At 36.6% G+C, this 20,538-nt stretch overlaps 2 protein-coding genes across 3 annotated transcripts in view; one reads left to right on the top strand and one right to left on the bottom strand.

Annotated features, from left to right (window-relative positions):
- Positions 1 to 265: 265 nt before the first annotated feature.
- DOLK (dolichol kinase) lies at positions 266 to 3,955 on the bottom strand. The gene has a single exon (XM_051980140.1). It carries the CDS (start codon positions 3,418 to 3,420, stop codon positions 1,834 to 1,836), a length of 1,587 nt encoding a protein of 528 aa, XP_051836100.1. The 5' UTR covers positions 3,421 to 3,955; the 3' UTR covers positions 266 to 1,833.
- An 84-nt stretch (positions 3,956 to 4,039) lies between these two features.
- Positions 4,040 to 20,538, top strand: part of NUP188 (nucleoporin 188) — a 43,042-nt gene continuing 26,543 nt past the window's right edge. For both annotated transcript variants that reach the window (XM_051980144.1, XM_051980145.1), the window contains exons 1-9: positions 4,040 to 4,087; positions 10,045 to 10,099; positions 10,893 to 10,966; positions 13,057 to 13,141; positions 14,653 to 14,733; positions 15,273 to 15,317; positions 16,379 to 16,471; positions 16,611 to 16,730; positions 17,345 to 17,556. In XM_051980144.1, the coding sequence (XP_051836104.1) occupies positions 4,056 to 4,087; positions 10,045 to 10,099; positions 10,893 to 10,966; positions 13,057 to 13,141; positions 14,653 to 14,733; positions 15,273 to 15,317; positions 16,379 to 16,471; positions 16,611 to 16,730; positions 17,345 to 17,556 (797 nt within the window). In that variant the 5' untranslated portion in view covers positions 4,040 to 4,055. The remainder of the gene's footprint in view (positions 4,088 to 10,044; positions 10,100 to 10,892; positions 10,967 to 13,056; positions 13,142 to 14,652; positions 14,734 to 15,272; positions 15,318 to 16,378; positions 16,472 to 16,610; positions 16,731 to 17,344; positions 17,557 to 20,538) is intronic.

Below are 20,538 nucleotides of genomic sequence, written 5' to 3' on the forward strand. Positions count from 1 at the left end.
CTGAGCTTCAGTTTTTCCATCTATAAAATAAGCTACAAGGGAATATCCACATTTATGATTAGCAATTTATGTGTTGAAAAGTTAGATGATTTCTGGTCATATATGGTAAGCTCCTAATCAAAATGACAGTACAGAATTCAACAAGCATTAAGAATTGGATCCTTAGCTTAGCTTCCTGGCTACATGTACTTGAAGATCTCTTTCTATGTGATTTAATAGCTACTCCCTTTAGACTAAGCAAAACACAGCCATCTTTCTGACCAGCTGGCAGGAAAAAATCTTTATTCAGACCAAGACTTACAACATAGTCACAATAGAAGATAGATTTCAAGGGCAGGAAAAGATAAGACTTTGAAGTAACAATTCTTAGAGAGTAGGGGTAAGGTGGGGAGAACCTCCCACTATCCCATGATTATTGTCCTAAAAAACTTGGTTCCTACTGTGGTAGTAGGACTCTTCCTATTGTCAAGAATAGGAAGCTGCTTGAGTTACGATAAAGGCAAAGATGCTGTATCCTGCTGAAGGAAAGCTGTAGGCCTCAAAGTTACCTACTCATATATATGCTTAGCTTGCTCTATTCCCTCCTACTGGCTTCCCTGGTAGTCAGCTATGAAGGGGAGAAGACCTACAAGGGGTGAACAGGTGGTAAGTGAAAAGGAAAAGTCATTTAGGATCCTGTATTTAAACACTATTTATTAACTAATGATTTGTGGCAAATTTTTTTGGGTCTGCAAAATGTTCACAATTAAAAGACTGTTTTTCTTCAATTCTATAATCTTGAAAAAGCTATCTCTATCTTTTGAGTTGCTAAGAGGTTATAGTGGATTCTGGAGGGATCTTAATTTTATTGATTCACAATTCCTATTTAAGTCAGAATTACAATGCTTCCAGGACAGTGGTGTCATGCCCAAACAGAGACCACTACTGTGCACATGAGTTGCATCTTGACTTTAAAAAATGACATATTAACATCATCTATGTTTTATAACATTTTATATTTACTTTGTTAAATAGTTTCAAATTACATTTTAATTTGGTTCAGGCTGTCCTTATGAGAACTGTGGGTTACATACGGCCCTGTGATTAGAAACTCTGCTCTAAAGTATTCCTGAGTTTCTCACATTTTTTAAAACTGACTTTCAATATCTATTCTAATATCTTCTCTTAGTTCCTCTGCTACCTACTTCCACCAAAGGAGGTGTTCCTACTTTCCAAGTAACCAGCTGTGTCAATTCAGTTCTGTACTCTATGGCCCACTTAGGAAAAATAAATGGCATTAACTCAAGTATTTCTTCATTCACTCTTCTGCACTTCTCTGCCTCTTTACCCAGTTAAAATAGTCTCATAAAGGTTATGAAAATCTCCTCCCTCCACTCTTTTTTCCACAAAAATCAAGTCCAGTAAACAAAATTCAGTTTTTACAATTCTCTAAACTATTAGGTATAAATTAAGATGAGAAGTTATTTTTCAAGGATGGAGTTTTGATTTTTTACAAAAATATCTTCAGCCTTCTGAATAGGTCCCATCATTATGAAGAATGTGCTTCCATGTAATTGAGAAAAAAATAAAATAAAAATTCAATGTTAAAAAAATTTAAAAAAGAATGCACTTCCACTGGGAAACTTTATTAATTCCTTCCAATTCCTTCATCTGAAATGTTACTTTATTTTGAAATCAATAGCTAAAATGAAAGAGCAGCTTTGGTTTTAAATCTCAATTCATTGCAAAAGTGAATCAGCTTTTTTGCCACCTGATCCATCATACTGAAGTGGCTAATTGCTGACAATGTTTACTTTGAACTCACTTCCTCCCATCATGATCTCTGCATGAAGGCTAAGCCATCAGCAGAATCTGGAGGTAGAGGGGTAAAAGAAGATTATCTATTTGGGTAGTGTAGGCTTCCAGGAGGGAGACTATGCTGATAGACCCCAAAATCCAAGCATAGCTGGCATTCAGGTCCACTCTAGTGTCAAAGATTAAGATCAAAGCCACAGAAATGATTTGAGCAAATATGGAAGTCATTGTCCCCTCAAAAGTCTTTACAGTTCCAGGCCAATGGATCTCTCCCACAGTACTACCAAAAATGGCAGCAATAGTGTCACCTACTCCCACAGCCAACACTCCTGCATAAGGGACCAGAGCCCCAACCCCTCCCAGGCTACCCTTTGAGGCACAAGGTCTTGGGAATAGCCAGACAGGGAGAGACATGCCCAGCAGCAAGTAAATGTGAGTCAGGATGAGAGGGCCACTGTCCCTTTCATCAAGAAAAAGGGAGAGCAAATTCCTCAGGGTTTGGCCCAGTGGCTTAATTCGAAAGAAGCGAATATACTCCAGGAAGATAAAGACAGCCAAGCAGATCACAGCTGCAATATATAATAAGAGTCGGTCAAATATGAGTCCTGGTATATAAGTAGCTACTATGATGAAGTGGAAGTATTTCCGGGTAATTGTGGAGGCCTGATGTTTCTTTGACTCAGAAGACAATCTCTTGGCATTTTGGTACATCACAACTAGGCATGCTGAAGCAGCTAGCAGGGACCAGTAGATCAGGAGGTAGATACGAGTTTCTGACTGGAATAGGAATTGGAAAAGCCAGAACAAAGGGTTCTCCTGGATTAGGTAGTACAACCAGGGCATGATGACACCAAGGCCCAATACACCTGTCATTAAATGGAAGAAAAGGGAAGATGTCCAGGTTCCAGAGTCCATGAAGACAAAGAATATGCTGAAAAAGATACCTATGATAACCATCCCTACTACCACTACCAGGAGAAAAAAGTCTACTGGGTCTCCCCGACCTTGGATAACATTTAAGGATCGCTTGATGAGTTGGTTGAGGACAAAGCTGATGCCCCCTAGGATGAGCAATGCTTCTCCTGGGGTGAAGCATCTGGGTAGCAAGTACAGGAGGATCATGTTGAGGTAGACAAAGATCAACAGGACCTCTAGCACCTCAATCACCTCTGCCACACTCAATGAATGTTTCATGATGTAGATGATGATACTTCCAGCCAGGCCGGAGATAACACAGGTGTTGGTGGGCACTGGCCTGGTGATACCCAGTGCCAATACAGATAGGAACAGCGCCAGGGCCATGCCTGTGGCTGCCACCACAACTCCAAACCGCTCGAAGTAGACATTTCCTGCACCCTCACATCTTGTCTTCATCACCACCCCCAATAGAGGGATGACCATGGAGGCAGGCAGGAGGCCGCTGTTAGCTGTGGTCCTGAATTGAAAGACTGCAGCCCCCTGCTGGAGCAACCTATCCCACTTGTACTGGACATAGAAGGCCTGAACAGCCAGGGCTACAGCGCACCATGAATAGCGGTCCCATACTGAGCCATGGATGCTCAGCACCACTATAAACACAATGGCGGCTTCCCCCAGCGTGGCTTTGCTCGTCATGGCTGCAGCCATTCGACTGTCCTCACGTTGGGCCAGCGCTGCTATATCTCCTTTCCAAAGGGGTAGAGATTTGGATCATGGATGAAAAGGAGAGAGTAGTCCTTTCTCTCCAAACCTGAGGAGGGGGAAGTTTATCAAAAGAAACAAAAGGCAGCTGGTCAGTAGCTGCTTGCAGAGTACCCGTGGCGTCAAAGGGCCTGGCGACACCGTTAGTCCCGGAAGAAGAGACAGGTGTCAGTGACCCCAAAGCCCCGAATAGGCTTGAATCACTGTCCACTATCCACTAACGTTCAGAATGCGGGAAGGGGGTGAGAGAGATTGGTGGGGTGCGACCTTGCCGGAGGAAGTCCTGAAGCCGACACACCTCCCGTTTTCCCACCTCCTTTTCAGTGACCTGGGTCCAGCACCGCCTGTCGCTCAGCCATTTGGTTTTCCGGTCCTCAAACGCAAGTTTCTATTTCTCAGGAAGCCGCCATCTTGATCCTGGAGAGTCACGTGACACAGAGCGCGCTTGATGAGGGACAGAGGCGGCAGGTAATTTATCCGACTCTTTCCATTTGACTCTTTGGTCACGCCCCTACGTGGTCACGTGAGGCGGGCGGCCCAGCGCGCGGGCTGCCGCGCGGTCACGTGGGAGGGACGCGAAGATGGCGGCTGCCGCCGGCGGGCTCTGTGTGAGGTACGGGCCGGGAATTCTTGTTGCTTCCTAGAGGGAGTGGGGAGAAGGAACAGTGGTAAATGAAGGGCAGGAGACCGAGAGAGGCCGAGATATAGAGAGAGTGGAGGGACGGCGCTAGGGGCGGCGGCGATATTGGGGTGTCGGCGACGAGACGGTTACTTTCAAACTGGCCTCCGTCCCGGGCACGAGGCCCCCAGCGCGCGGAGGGGAATTGGCAGAGCGGAGGATTGAGGAGGCCTAGACGTGAGCAGTCCCTCCTCCCTCTCGTGCGTGACCGCGCTCGCCCGATCCCTCCTCTCTTTTCTTCCCCACTCCCCAACGCTGGTGCTGCAGTCCCTGAACTCCCGCAGACTGGGGGCTGCCCCTCCCGCCAGGGGGCGTGTACCTCCCTGGAACCTCCCACTGCTGGCGGGGCTGGGACGGGTCTCGCTATCACCCGTGAAGTTGCCTGCCGCCTTTTCTGGATACTGAGCTCGAGCATCTGGCAATGACAATTTCATTCATTAGTTCAGCAAACTTTTATTAAATGCTTTTTCTTTGCAAGGCAATATTGTATGCAGTGAAAAACAACAGTAGGTGTTAAGTGCAGAAAGATTTAATCCATCATTTATTATGTTCAGGGTTCCTTGAAAACATAGGGGTATAATAAGTGCAGGCCACTGTTCCAAGCACTAAGGAAGATTTTTTTTTTAAGGTTAATTGAAAAAAAAAAGACATTTATTCAGGTACAAGATTCTAAGATTCATAGTAGTTTGATTAATCTTTGACTTAAGTGTGTAATGCAGAAGGCAACCTTTCCATTACTCCTCATCCTTAAGTCTGTGTAAGGTACTGGAATGTTTACTTTTTTTTCCCTCTTAAACCTGTAGAATTGAAAGAAGCCATCAAACTGGAAAGGATTTATGTTTTCCTGACATTGTACAAAGAGTCTCATCTCTGGAATCAGGACTCAGGTTCTTGGGTTCAGGTCTCATGGTTGATACTTACTGTGTAACCTTAAGTCATTTATCCATCCTGAGATTCAGTTTCCTCATCTGTAAAAAGAGGGGATTTGATTTGATTGTACTTCTGAGATACATTTTAGGGAACTATAACTATAGACTGTGTTAGACAATGACTATGATAAGACTGTTATCAGGATACCAACTTTACTAAGTATAGAAAGTTTTGGCTACCAGGAAATGAATTTTTTTTTGGCTATTATTGAAAAAAACCATTATGTTGTGCTAGAAAGAGAGGAGGGATGTAAAATCATAAGATTATAGACTTAAATCTTGAAGGTATCTTAGAGCCTATCTAAAGTCTAGTCCTTTCATTTTACAGATTAGGAATCTGAGGCAGAAAGCTGAAATGATCTGCCTGAAATCATACAGCTAGTAAGACTCTAAGGGAGTTGTGAACTGATCTAGTCATTCTAGGGAGCAGTTTGGAACTATGGCCAAAGGGCTATCAAACTGTGCATACCCTTTGATCCAGCAGTATTTCTACTGGGATTATATCCCAAAGAGATCATAAAAGAGAGAAAGGGACCCACATGTATAAAAATGTGGCAGCCCTTTTTGTAGTAGCTAGAAACTGGAAACTGAATGTATGCCTATCAATTGGAGAATGGCTGAATAAATTATAGTATATGAATGCTGTGGAATATTATTGTTCTGTAAGAAATGATGAGCAGGTTTATTCCAGAAAGGCCTGGAGAAACTTACATGAACTAATGCTAAATAGAAACAGAAGAAAATTGTACACAGCAACAAGAAGATTACACAATGAGCAATTCTGATGGATGTGGCTCTTTTCGACAGTGAGGTGATTCAGGTCAATTCCAGTAGACTTGTGATGGAGAGAGCCATCTGCATACAGAAAGAGGACTATGGGATCTGAATGTGGATCACACATTTTTGTTTGCTTTTTTTTCTTTTTCATTTTTTTTCCTTTTTGAACTTCTTTTTCTTGTGCAGCATGATAAATGTGGAAATAGATGTAGAAGAATTGCACATGTTTAACATAAATTGGATTACTTGCTACCTAGGGGAGGGAGAGAAGGAAGGGAGGAAGAAAAATTTGTAACACAAAGTTTTGCAAGGGTGAATGTTGAAAACTATCATTGCATGTATTTTGAAAATAAAAAGCTATTTTTTTAAAGAGTCTTAAGAGATTTAAACTCAGGAATTCTTGAATACAGCACCCTACCTAGAGATCTTTGTTGAAGATGGAAATTTTGATGAGATCATGGATCTTTTGGCTATTTCAATGCATGCTTGACCTGATTGATATAGCTTTTTCCATATATGACTCTTGATCATGTCCTCTTCTGAAATTCAGTATTTCCTGTGTTCAGGGGGCTGTGCCAAGCTTTAGGATAAAAAAGATGAAAGGCATAGTCCCTGTCTCTAAAAGTTTAGTTTAATAGCAGTAGTATATAATAAGTATAAAACGAAAATTCATATTAAATTCTATGAGAAATCTGAGAGAGGCAAAAAGGGAAGCTGACTTGTACTCAGATAACTAACACAAATCAGAATGTGATAAGTGCATAAAACGGAGGTTTAGCTATGGAGCTTTCTCTTGTAAGTTATCACAACCTTCTGTGCCAGGATCTATATCAGAGGCTTTGTAGCAATTGTCTTACTCTCTAGTTTTTTGTGTGATGCTATAGAAGTCAAGATCAAGACAAATAGAGTAAGAGACATGTCTGCCCAGGGTCACACAGCTATTAAGTATTTGAAGCTGGACTCAGATCTTCCTGACTTCTGGTCCAGAGCTCTATCGCCTATGCCACCTAAGTTGTTCATTGAGCTACCTGTCAAATTCATATCAGACCCTAGAAATGGTATCCCTAACTCAGTAGAATATATTTCTAGTCATAGAATAGTTCATGATCTATATTAGAGTCAGCTCTCCCAAGAGAAGCTGCTTTTCAAGAAAAAGACTCAAACTTCTTTTTAAAATGTCTAGGCTCTTAGGTCAAAAGTTAAAAACCTAGTTCTTGACTCATTGACTACCTTGGATAAATTATTCTACTGTACTTAGCCTAAACTTTCTCCCAAATATAATAAAAAAGGCAAATAATTCATTATTATACTATTGTATAACAAGGTCTTATAGGCTAAAAAGACTTGATGTCAAAGAATTACTTTGAGTTCCTTGAAAGATGTGTGTATATAAATCAAAGAGATAATTGTTCTATAAAGTAAGGGAATTGGACCAGATGACCTCTGAGTCCCTTTGTGCTCCAAATCTACTGTCCTATTCAGAAATTTTCTCTTGAGATTGAGTAGAAATCAGGGAAGTGTTAGTGTTTTTCTTATATCCCCTTTGTTTTTCAGCTAATGTATTTCTAGAATACTGTATGTGTGCATGTTAAAAACAAAGCTAGAATTGCTATTTAAAAGAATTTTGTTGTGAAACTTAAATCTTAATTTATACAAGAGTTGCCATACTTCTCTCTGTGAACTCATGAGAATCAGTAGGCATCTTTTATTTATTGGCCCTGTGGAATATCTGTTTAATATTTGTCTGTTAAAAAATAAAAAATCATCTCATCAAAGTTGTATGGCTCTATCTAAGTTTTGAATCTTAGTCTGTAGGACTAAAGAAAATTAGTTTTCAACAGATTACCCAAAGTATTCAGCCAGATGAATATATCTAGGGAAGATAGCTTTTGTATCCTTTTCCCTCAATTAATCATTACAATACTTAAATGTAGCAGAGTACAGGGAGGCAGTGTGATAGAATGGAAAGAGCAGTAGCTTTAGCATCCAACCGCCCTAAGTTTAAATGACTATTTGCAACTTAAGCAAGTCACTTAATCTCCTGTCAAATGAGGATATGGACTAGATGGCCTGTTCAGTATATTCCAATTTTGAATCTGTGCTTTTGTGTGTGATAGGCCAAACGGAGGGTTCTGTTTTGAGTTTAGAAACCAGAAGACTTGGGGTTTGTTTTGTAAAATACTTATATAAGGTATACCTTTATTTTAAATAAAATCCTTATTTATTTATTTTGCTGTGGCATTTGGGGTTAAGTGACCAACCCAGGGTCACACAGCTAGGACATGTTGAGTGTCTGAGGCAGATTTGAACTCAGGTTCTCCCGACTTCAAGGATGGTGCTCTATCACTACACCAACTAGTTGCCCCCACCTTTATTTTTAATATGATAAATAGTGTGGAGTAGTGGTTGCTGGACTTGGGATCAAAAAGACATTGGATTGAATCCTGACTGATACTTACTAGTTGTGTGACCATGGATTAAGTCATTTGGTCTCTCTAAGCCATACTTTCTTTATCTCTATAATGGAGAATAATAATACCCATGATACCTGCTTTAGAGAATTCTGAGGTACAAATAATTTAATGTATGTAAAGCGGTAAGCATTTTGCAAACCTTAAAGTACTGAATAGATATCAGCTATTATTATTCTAATTATCTTTGAGCAATGAATTTGGAGGTCCTTCTAATAATAAGTACAGAATGCTCAATGAGGGGAATTGTTAGTTGTAGCTGATCCTTTTTCCTTCCAAGCAGCAGAACTTAGCAATCAAATACAGACTTTTAAGATAATGTTTCAGATCTTAATTTGAAGATTCTGAAAAGTACCTTTCAGACTAGAAAAATAAATTTTTATTATTTATATTCTTTTTCAGTGACCCACGTGGGAACTTCCTTTACCACTATAAATCACAAGACCTCCACACTTTAGTAGAATTTTATGAGTTGCTCTTATCAAAAACTTCATCGTTTTGATGATTAGCCACCTGGTGATGAAACTCTTTAAAATTTAGCTAGGATGGTCTTTAGATGACAGCAAGACATATCATCCAACCCATACATTGATCTAGGGACCTTTTATGAAATATTTTTCCTATCCTCTTTATTCTTCTTTACGTGGCTGCCTCCTGAGGAACCAGTACTGCACAACACATTTTAAGATTTAATTCTGTATTGAGTGGCAGAGTGGTGTAATAGATAGCTATCTTTAGGAGCTAAAAAGACTTGGGTTAAAATCTTACCTCTTACATATGCTGGCTGGGTGAACCTGAATAAGACACTTAGCCTTTGTGGATTTATAGGCAACACTTAAGAGACTAAAATTTGTAGTGAAGTTATTGATTTGCATTGGTAGAGGAAGTAATATCGTTTGGAAGTTTCCTATAACAGTGAAATCACAGCGCCCAGTCCTTGTCAGTAATTCTAGGGTATTTCTAAAAAAAAAAAAAAATCATGTTTCCGGAATGACCGAAGTATATAACATTTCAAAGAACTATAGAATCATTAATAGGCAGCAGGAAATGTGGATGGAAACCTGACATTAGAATAAGGAATACCTAGATTCTATAGGGTTTTTTTGGCCATATATTCATATATTCATGTGTTAACTAACATGTATCAAGTTCTCAATTGCTAACTTGTCAATTATAAGTTACACACAAGATGCTAAGTTATTTTGGTATAATTTTCTATATCTACAGAATTGAAATCATAGATCCGAAGCAAAAAGATATAGAACCAACATGATTTCTCTTTTATAATTGGCTCTGAAGTTAAAATGTTTTTTAAAAAAATTTTATAATGGGTTTTATAATTTGATTAGCATAGCTTTCCAGAAGTGAATGGGATCCTGAACATAACATTGTTTCCTTTTCAGTCTTATTTTTCATTGATTGTTTAATGCTACTGGAAGGATGCAGATAGAGGTAAAAACTGATGAAGCAACTTTCATCAATCTCAATCTGAACAAAAAAGGCATCCATAAAATTAATCTTATTCATTTCATTTTTAGCAAGAGCTGAGTATTTCTCAGAATATCAAAATTTCTATTTTGTTTTATTTGTACACTGAATGTCACAATTAAACGCTGATTCCAGTACATTTTCAACTTTGTGTTCAAGTAACCAGCTTTGCCTTCTATAGTTGAAAATATCGAAAATTACCTATTGATTTTCTCTCTTTATCCAGGAGCAGTAGAGAACTGTGGACCATTCTGCTTGGAAGATCAGCTCTTAGAGAGCTAGTAAGTCATGGTCTTATTAAAGCAGTTTCATTGGCTTCTCCAGGCAACTTGTCATATAAAAGTCTATCTTTGTTTTGTAGTAGAAAGATAAGAGAGTTACTTTCTCTTATGTCTCCTGTTTGTTAATGTATTCACCATAGTCACTCATTCTCTACTTCCTTCTTTCCTATACCCATTAATATTTTGGCTTTTACACTTTGTTAGTTCAAATGATTCTCTTTAGAAGAGATAACAGTATTATTTGCCTTTCAAGGGCTGAGGTTTATAGGGCAAAGTTGGGGAGTTTGCTTTCTCTATATCCTAAGAAATACCCTTAGGGGAAATCAAATCTTTTTTTTTTTTTTTTGGCTTTTTGCTTTTCTTTTCTCTTTGTACTTCCTACACTCTAGCTCACTGAGTAGCTTTTTAAAATCATAATGGCTGTGGTCTATAAGAAATATCCGTATTTTCTTTTGATTCTTTGGTGATAGGTGATACGTTAAAATAAATATTTTGCTGATAGCTCTCCAACATTGTGGTTGCGTTATTATTATTGAATGCAGGAAAGATTTATTTTACATTCTTGCAAGAATGGGTACCTATATTGATATAGACACATTTTTGGAACCACAAAGACATTGTTTTATTTGATACCCTGAAGAGCAAGTCCTTTCCCCTCTTCCCTCTTTCTTCATTATTTGGGTGTTACAGAAACTACACAATGTAAATCCCTACCTCTCATTCTGTAGCCAGTTCTTCCCCCCAAGGAACTTACTTTTTTTTGTGGTTGCTTTATTGCTTTGCTCTTTTTCAGAATCAGATCGAGTCAGAGTTGAATAAACACTGGCAGCGGCTGCTAGAGGGACTTTCATACTACAAACCTCCCAGGTGTGGCATAGTCTTAAAGCATCTTAATTACAACAATATTTTATGACAGGCAGACAGTCAGCAAACATTCATTCGGTGCTTCCTTTGTGCCCAGCATTGTGCTAAAGTAGTTTAGCATGGTGATGGAGAGCGTCTTTGACATCAGGAATTTGTGATAAATTTGTGATCCTGAATTTGTGATAAATTTGTGATCCTGACATTAGGAAGACCTAGATTCAAACTCTAAATTTTTGATCCTGTTAGCTTTGTAATTCTTTGTAAATCACTTTACCTCTCAGGCAACTCTTTGATTTGTCTAAGATTTAACGTGTAAAAATGGTACCAGCCTTCTAGGAGTTTCCTACATCAGTGAAATCATAGGTCCAATTCCTGTCTCAAGACAGAGTATTTCACAATTTCCATGGAGTTTCATATATATTATTTTAAATTTGTACCAGTTTTCTGAGGGAACCTGGGATTTTTATTTCCATTTTACAAATGAAGAAACAAGCTCAGAGTGAATAAAAATTATTTATAATTTATAAATATATTGTAGCAGAACAAGGAGAGCATTGTATACAATAACAGCAAGATTGTGTGATGATTAACTGTGATAGACTTAGCTCTTAGCAATATGATGATTCAAGGCAATTCCAATAGACTTGGGATGAAAAATGTCATTCGCATCCTGAGAGAGAACTATGGAGACTGAATAAAAATTGGAGCATACTTTTTTCACCTTTTTATGGTTTGCTTTTTCTTTCTTGGGATTTTTCCCTTTTGTTTTGATTCATTTGTAATATGATAAATAGGGAAATATGTTGAAAATGATTGTATGTGTGTAATCTCTATCAGATTGCTTGCTATTTTGGGGAAGGGGAGGAAAGGAAAAAACTTACAAAAATGAATGTTGAAAACTATCTTTACATGTAACTGAAAAAATAAAATACTATTACATGGAAAAGCAAACCATATTCTAGATATTTTCTCATTTGAGCTTCATATTAGCCCAATAATGCAAATATCTCCATTTTGCATATGAGGAAATTGAGGTTCAAAGAGGTTGAGACCCATCATGAGCACTTGACAGAAAGAGCTAGTGGAGTGAAAGAACCTTGGATTTGGATCTGAGTTTGAATGGATCTGAGTTTGAATCTTGGACAAATCATTTAGTTTCTTTGAACTTTACTTTCTTTATATTTCTCTGTCCTATTTCAGTGTTCTTGCTAATGCACAATGCTTTTACTTTAATTTAGAAGTTCTTAACTTGGGATTTGTGAACCTCATTTTAATATTTTGGTAACTTTCAATATATTAGATTTCTTTTGTAATTTTACAGATCTTGTTTATACATTTAAAAACGTTCTGGGGAGTCCATAGTCATGAGATTGTCAAAGTGATGCATTATTGGAAAAAGGTTCACACTCCTGTTCTAATTTGACGTTACCAGTAGCTAACTTATTTCATATTTTTCTGGGATTTTCAGGGTATAATGACTAATTGACTCATAATTTTTCTTAGAGAATGAGAGGTCTTTTTTAGAAATGACAGCATTATAGAAATCCATTATCACACTGATGTCAAGAGACAATAATTAGACCAGCATTTCACTTTCCATATTCTGTGAAGAGACCACCATAAGCTTTTTTCATCGGATTAGCAGTTTCCATACATGTTGGCTGCCCTCATTAGAATGTCAGTTCCTTGAGAACAGGATTGTCTATTACTGTTCTGTTTGTAAACCTAACACTTTGCACATAAGAAGCACTTAATATTTTATTCATTTGATAAACAGGATAACTGATTTGGTGATTTTTTGAAATTAAATAGTTTTTCCTTAAAGAAAAATCTAATTATATGAATGAGTTTTGATTTCTCTCAGGTTAGAAAGAAGCACCAGCATTATTTCTGTGATAGGTATTATGTAGATTGATTGTGTTTTTGTTTTAGTAATTTTTCTAGTGGGCTTTATATATGAGAGGTGATACTAATATAAATACTTATTTCTGTCAATGATAAGTTATGTTTTATATCCAACTAGTTTTTTTTTTTTTTTTTTTTGCCATTCAGAGTGATAGAAAATGAGTTAAAAGTTTTTGTTTTTTTCTTAGTGCAAGTTCAGCAGAAAAAGTGAAAGCTAATAAAGATGTGGCTCCACCACTGAAGGAGCTGGGGTTGAGGATCAGCAAATTTTTGGTGAGAAAAGTTCAATCTTAACTTCAAATTATTCTTGTAGATTTTATATGAACACATCTGTGTATTGTATCTGAAAACAGTCGTGTTTCAAGCTTTTAAGCTTAAACTCCCAATTCTAAACTATTACTGTTTATTGTGTTTCAAAAACATTGCCTGAATATATATAAATAAATAAATCATATGGTCTTTATAGTGATGAGCTTATTATATTAGCATCAATTTTATATCAATTTCAGAAACTGGGAAAGGTATGTCTTTTAATGATTGTGACTCTTACTGACTTGCTTGTTACAATTTAAACTTTCTGGGTAGAGGAATAAAATTGTTTCTGACATTTCATATAATGCTACAAAGGGAATATTTTATTTGAGTTAAGAAGACAAAAGAATAGTAGAACCAATAAAATGGTGGGACCTTGTCTCCTTAAATTGTTGGAAGAAAATAGTATCTATGTCCCATAACCTTGAGTTGTTAAAAAAGTGTCAGAGAAGTTTGCTCATTGGCTACTAATAGCTTTTATTCATTCCAAAGAACAAACTCTTGAGATATTTTGTATTCTTTTTGGGAGAAGATTGAAAGGAAGAAGATTGAGTTTCTTTATCATTCCCATTCTGGAAATACAGTGGCCATTCACAGACCCAATTCCATATTAATTGGCTTGGAAACTTGGACCTGTTTTGTTTCTAAGTTGGGCCCATTTACACCTCTGTAGGCAAACTGGTATCTAGGCCTTGTTCTCATAAGGGGCTTACCATATGAGTCCAGACTTCATTTGGATGTTTTATTGGCTTTAGCCTACTGCAGTTGAGAAATCCAGAACATGAGTGCTTTACCTGCTTTGGCCTCTTCAGGAGCAGGGATTGTAGGCATGTGCAACCATATCTGGTTTTACTAAGTAGTGTTATGTATACAAGCATTGGATTTGGAATCAGGAAGATCTGAGTTCAAAACCAGTAAAAAACATTTACTAGTTGTGTGATCTTAGAAAGGCATTTACTCTCCATTTGTTTTGGTATCCTCATCTATAAAATGAGGATAACAAAAGTACCTGACTCCCAGGGTTACTGTGAAGATATAACAGTAGCTAACATTTATGTAACTCTTACTATGTGCCAGGCACTGTGGTAAGTCCGTTACAATTATTATTGCTTTTGACCCTCATAGCAACTGGGAGGTAGATACTACTACTATTTCCATTTTACAGATGAAGAAATAGAAGTTAAATGGTTTGCCCAGGGCCACAGAACTAGAAAATGTATGAGACAGGAATTGAATTCAAGTCTTCCCGACTCTAGGTCTAGTATTCTTGCCCATTGTGCTATCCAGCTGCCTGAATTAAATAGATAATAATTGTAAATTGTAAAATAATTGTAATAAATTGTAAAAATAATTGTAAAGTACCTGCCATAGTAAGTGCTATTTAAAGATTATTATTGTTGTTATTTTCTTTTGTGGCTTGTTTGGTAAAATGGTTCTTCTCAATATATTGTTATATATTTTCTTTGTTTCAGGGCCTTGATGAAGAGCAGAGTGTGCAGTTACTTCAGTGTTACCTTCAAGAGGACTATAGAGGGACCCGGGACTCACTAAAGGTTTGTGGTTGTATCCATTTTAACCGTTGATTATCTCTCATTTCTGAAATTCAGTAAACTCACTAAATGATATTCATTCAGTCTTCACTAAAGTTCTCTAATGTCTTGTCATGGGTGATTAGACTGCATTAGTGGAGTATAAGTTTTGACAGGTCCTGCAAAGCTTTTATAGCCCAATGATGGATTCTATTATTCAAAGATTAATCTACTAAATTCAGAGAGGTTTGTTGCTAGGTTGCCTACAAAGTGATGAATTTTTAGCTGTAGCAATACTTGAAAACTATCTACTCAGTTATAGAAATGTTGCAAGGTATAGTAGCCACAACAATGATAGTGGTAACCATAACTACAGGTTGTGGATTTTGATGAGGTAAATGAAGTATATCCTTAGATACTTGAAGATAAAAAGATGTTCCCTAGTGCTGCTAAGATGATGAGTATAAAAGTTACTTTAAAGAAATAAATTAATTATCCTCAGTGTCTGACATTGTTTTTAGTAATATGTGATGGCATTTATTTTTTGTTCATTTCTCTTATAGACAGTACTGCAAGATGAGAGACAGAGCCAGGCTCTAATACTGAAGGTCAGTAGTAGCAACTATTTTCATTTTTTAAAATAAAATTGGCTATCAGAGCCTTTAGCTTGATTGCCCTCAACATTTTGGATTCCTGCTATTTGCTGGACCCTAGTTTACCATTAGTGAAGGAATGAGCTCTTTGTGAAGGAATCTGCTAATTCATCTGTGAAATAAGAGAACTTTTAAAAGAGAGTGTTTTTGGAAGAGGAATCTTTTCAGTGGAGGTAAGAGCATGCTCATGGATCTGAGGGAGTTGGATTAATTGATCTCTAAAGTCTCTTTCAACCCTAATTTTGTAATCCCTAGTGTTTTTGTTTTTCTCTCTCCAATCCTAAATCCATCAGAATAATTTTTCATTTCTTTACTTTCTCCTTCCTTCTCCCCTTCCTACTTTTCACCCAGCCTTTCAGCAACATTTTTGCTTTCCAAAAAACTTTCCCTTTAAATTTAGAATTTAAACTTTTATAGGCTTTGAAGATGTTTCCTAATAAGTAGCTTATGAGAAAGTTACACCTAAGAAATTGCTTCCAATTGGATAAGATATAACTCCATGTTATTCTTGTAATGGCCATCATGGGCTGTGCGGCTTTTTTCTTCTTTCTGGTTTGCTTAAATTTGATGTATTTGAGAGCTGATGCCAAAGAATTTGTTTGGAAACATATTATTAATATATTATTATTAATTTTCTCATCTATTGACTCATGAAGGTTTTCTTTTGGATTCAAAACTTTTTTCCCCATTGGTTCTTGGGCTTCTATACCCTCTTTTGCATAATTGCAGTAATTTCTAACTTTGCAACCACAACTGTAATCAGCAGTAAACATTTAAAAATATTTTTGATTTTTGGTTTTATATTTTCTATACTTTAAAGAATATTTCTACTTTCTTCCCTCTTCTGTCTCTTATAACATTGAAGAAGGAGAAAGAAAAGAACAATTGAGTATATCTAACTCACACACTGAAAAAAATCTGACATTGTATGCAGTGAACAACAAATAAGTATTGAGTGCTTACTAAGTTTAGGGCATTATGCTAGATGTTGATATAGATGCTTTTGATCTTTCCAGATTGCAGATTATTACTATGAAGAGAGGACCTGTATTCTACGTTGTGTATTACATTTACTCACTTATTTCCAGGATGAGAGGCATCCCTACAGGGTAATTATTTACTGGTTTCACAACTCTCTATGACATTGTTCAAATTGTTGTAGCTAATGTACTATATATGACCTATGGTCATATACATTTGAATATTTCTTAACAGTAATTACAAGTAGTTGTATTGTAATTTTTTTAGGTTGAGTACTCTGAATGTGTTGATAAATTGGAGAAGGAGCTAGTCACCAAGTACCGGCAACAGTTTGAGGAGCTCTACAAAACAGAAGCGCCAACATGGGAAACACATGGAAATCTCATGGTATGGCTAGTATTATGTCTTTTCTAGTTCTTAATAATTGTGTGCTTTTTTGTGTGTGTGTTCCAAATTATTTGTTTAGAAACATATGTAGCTTCTCTCCTCTAAAAAATTATTGGTGTTAAACAGTTCAAAGGAGACATGAGACATGTTGCTGTCATTAAACAAGGAAATAGTATTCACTGTGATAATCTATTTTCCTTGCCTCCTGAAAAGTGACTAGTGAAAGTGTTCGATTTCGTCATTGTCCTGATTGATGATCTCATTTCTCTGTAAAGCATTTTCTTTCTTACTGCAAGGAGTTTTCAAGAATACATAATATAAAAGAAATTGTAGCAATGGATTGTAAATACCTTTAAGACAATAACTTAGGTAGTTAGCTGCAGTACTGCAATATAGACTTTAGTTTACAGTTGAATTTATTTACTTGTTTAAATATTGTATCCCCTTAAAAGCAAACTTCTTGAGAGCAGGCCCCATTTTATTTTTTATTTTATATCCTCAGTCCTGACACAGTATGGAGTTAGTAAATGTTTGAGTTGAAATGAAATTGTTTTTTCTCTATTTCTTTTCTAAATCTCTCTTTTTGATCTTTTCTTTTTCACTTGGTGATATAGACTGAGCGTCAAGTGTCCCGATGGTTTGTTCAATGCCTGAGGGAGCAGTCAATGCTGCTGGAAATAATTTTCCTTTATTATGCCTACTTTGAGATGGTTCCTGGTGACCTGCTGCTATTAACTAAGATGTTCAAAGCACAAGGGTTTGGGTGTAGGCAGACCAATAGACATTTGGTGGATGAAAGCATGGATCCTTTTGTGGATCGGATTGGGTAAGTGTCTGAATTAGAATGGCATTATTATTTCAGCATACAAGATATTGATTCTTTGTCTACAAATTTAGTTTATTTAACAGACACGTTTTATTTACTCTTGTTTCTCTGGGAGAAAATGGACATGCTCCTCATTTGGTTGTTAGGGTAATAGATGAGTGAATTCACATTTAAGATTATGTAATAGATTGAGAGTGGAATTAGGAGATGTGTGGTTTGCAACTTTGAATAGCAATAATAATGTACCATCCTTCATATGAAAAATGGAATTATTCCTTTATTTTACAGGGCATGTATTTTAAGTTCTTAGGAGTAAGGAGTTATTTTTTTCCTCCTCTTCCTGTTCTTCCCCTCCTAATCTTACACATGAGAAAGATGGCAGGTTTGGATTAAAGATGCAATTTGGATTTTAGGCATGCTTATGGGTCATTCAGAACTTGAACCTCATGATCAATATAATGCTCATAGGTTCCACAGGAAATCCATTTCACTGCAGCCCTGTTGCTCAAATAGAAATGGTGATGTTCTCTGGTCACCAGATTTATAGTGTTAAATCTATATTTGATCCTCTCAATAATCCTGGTAGGTAGGTGTTATTATTATTCCTACTTTACAGATGAGGAAACTGAGGCTTAAAGAAGTTAAATGATCTTTTCAGGCTCACAGTTGCTAGAAAGTATCAGAGGCTGTATGTGAATTTAAATATTCCTGACTTCTAGCACTTTATCAGCTATGTCTGGTGATAAGAAGTCTCATCTGGCTTTGTTATTTATGAAATCTCAGAACATTCAGGACTAAGAGAACTTTCTTAGGATTGTGGTTGTAGAGTTGCAAGGGAATTTATAAGCGGCTATCTAATCATCCTAATTTTACCAATGAGAAATTAAAGGCAAGAGAGATTAAATTTATTACTCAAAGTCACATAGTAAGTAGTAAAAGTGGGATTTAAACCTAGGTCCTTTGATATGAATTCAATATACTTTTTACTGTATCTTGTTAAACTGATGTCTATTGTATGTAAGGACTTAGTGAGAGTTTTTGGTTTTTACTTGGACTTTATAAATGCAGTATGATGTGATAAGATTGCTGCATCTTCAATAATATTTGAAAGATGGTGGGATAAGAGAGATACAGCAAGTTTAGAGAAGTATAAAGTCCAAGTTTTCAAAGAAGGAAAGAGGCCAGAACCAGCAAATTATAAATCAGTGATATTGACTTACATTCCTCAGAAAATTCTAGAAGGTCTTATTGAAGAGAATTGAATGGTTTCATCAATAGTGAATCATATCAGACTAATCTAGCATTTCCTATTTTAGCAGTTAATGAATGGAATAAATGAAGGCAATGTTATAGATAAAAATTACCATTTTAGAAAGGATTTCAATGGATTAAGTAGCTCATATTCTTCCTGTAGAGATAAAATGATATGGCCTAGATAATGATAGAATTAGCTGAATCTACACTGGATGAATAATCTCTCTAGAGATTATTCCTCAGTGGTTCTGTGTCAGGGTGGCAGGTAATCTCCAGACTCTCTTCTTAGTCTTATACTAGTTAACAATTTTAACATTATACTAGTTAACAATATTAACAAAACAACAGTTTTGATTCAGAAAAAGTCATAGATGGCATATGAACTCATAAATTTGCAGGTGACATTTAGCTGCGAAGAATAATTAACACATTAGATTGATGAATCAAAATCCAAGAAGATTTTTACCAAACTAGACATTGAACTGAATCTTACATGAAATCCAGTAGGATAATATGTACAGTCTTACATTTGGGTTTAAAAAAAAAATCAGCTGTGTGAGATGGGTGATAATGATAAGGGACTGCCATTTTTGTGCTGTTTTTTTTTTTAATTGTTTCAAGTTTATCCTGTATATCAGTTGAGACAAAGATGGGGCGAGGGACAGGGGTTTACTTTTCTGCAAGAATGTTTTAAAACATTTGTCAGATTGTACATTGTTTAGTAAAGTAAAAAGAAAAAAATTTAGTGAACTTCAGGCTCTTTTCTTTCCCCACCTCCCCATTTTGCTTATTTAAGTTGTTGGATATTGTTTATTTCTTATTCTAACAAGCCCATGCACCATTGTCAAAGAAAATGAGTCACTAAGATGATGTGGTAACAAAGAAAGCCAATGTAATCTCGGATTATATTAACAGATGTGATTTTCAGAAATGAGCTGAAAGTTCCTTTATATTCTCCCCTGGTTAGAGTATGTTTGGAGTTCTGTATTTATTTTTGTGCTTCACAGTTTAAGAAAGACATGAATGGCAAAAGAGGACAACTATTTTGACATATAAAAGTTGGTGAAAGGCCTTAAATCCATTTCTTAAGATTATTGCCATATGAAAAAACTAGGGATTTTTAGCCTGAGAAGAGAAGACTTGGAAAAATCTGATAACCATTCAAATGGAAGAAAGGCATGCTAGGAAAAGATTAGGAAGAAGGAGGAAAATTTAGATTTGTTCTCTTTGACTTTAGAAGGCAAGTTGATGAATACAGTTTAGAAGGAAATCTAGACTTCCCAGCACTTTCAGTTGTTTGGAGTGCACTAGGTTTCCTCTCTTGGATCTGCTATCTGAGGCTTACACAATTTAATCTGAGCCCACAATTTAAATGTGTGCTCCCTTTTGGATACAACTTGGACTCCGTGGCCGTGAAATTGTTTTCAATTTTCAGGAATTCTGTGTTTCTTGGACCTGGTGGGGATGACTCTTGTCAGGTTTGCAGATTGCTAGCACAAGTAGCCCTGCAGTAATGGGTAAATTCTCTAAAGTACCCAAATATCTTTTTTGGGTGGAAAAGGAGGGAGGCAAGGCAACTGGGGTTAAGCAACATACCCAAGGGTCACACAGCTACTAAGTATTAAGTGTCTGAGGTCAGATTTGAACTCAGGTTCTCCTCATTCCAGGATCAGTGTTATAGCCATTGTACCTTCTAGCTCCCCTCCAAATACACATCTAATATATGTC

Source organism: Antechinus flavipes, chromosome 2, assembly GCF_016432865.1.
Source record: "Antechinus flavipes isolate AdamAnt ecotype Samford, QLD, Australia chromosome 2, AdamAnt_v2, whole genome shotgun sequence".
Taxonomy (NCBI): Eukaryota; Metazoa; Chordata; class Mammalia; order Dasyuromorphia; family Dasyuridae; genus Antechinus; species Antechinus flavipes.

What these genes read in the sequence shown, in the direction of transcription:
- DOLK (XM_051980140.1), bottom strand. Translation starts at nt 3,420, where the DNA reads ATGGCTGCAGCCATGACGAGCAAAGCCACGCTGGGGGAAGCCGCCATT.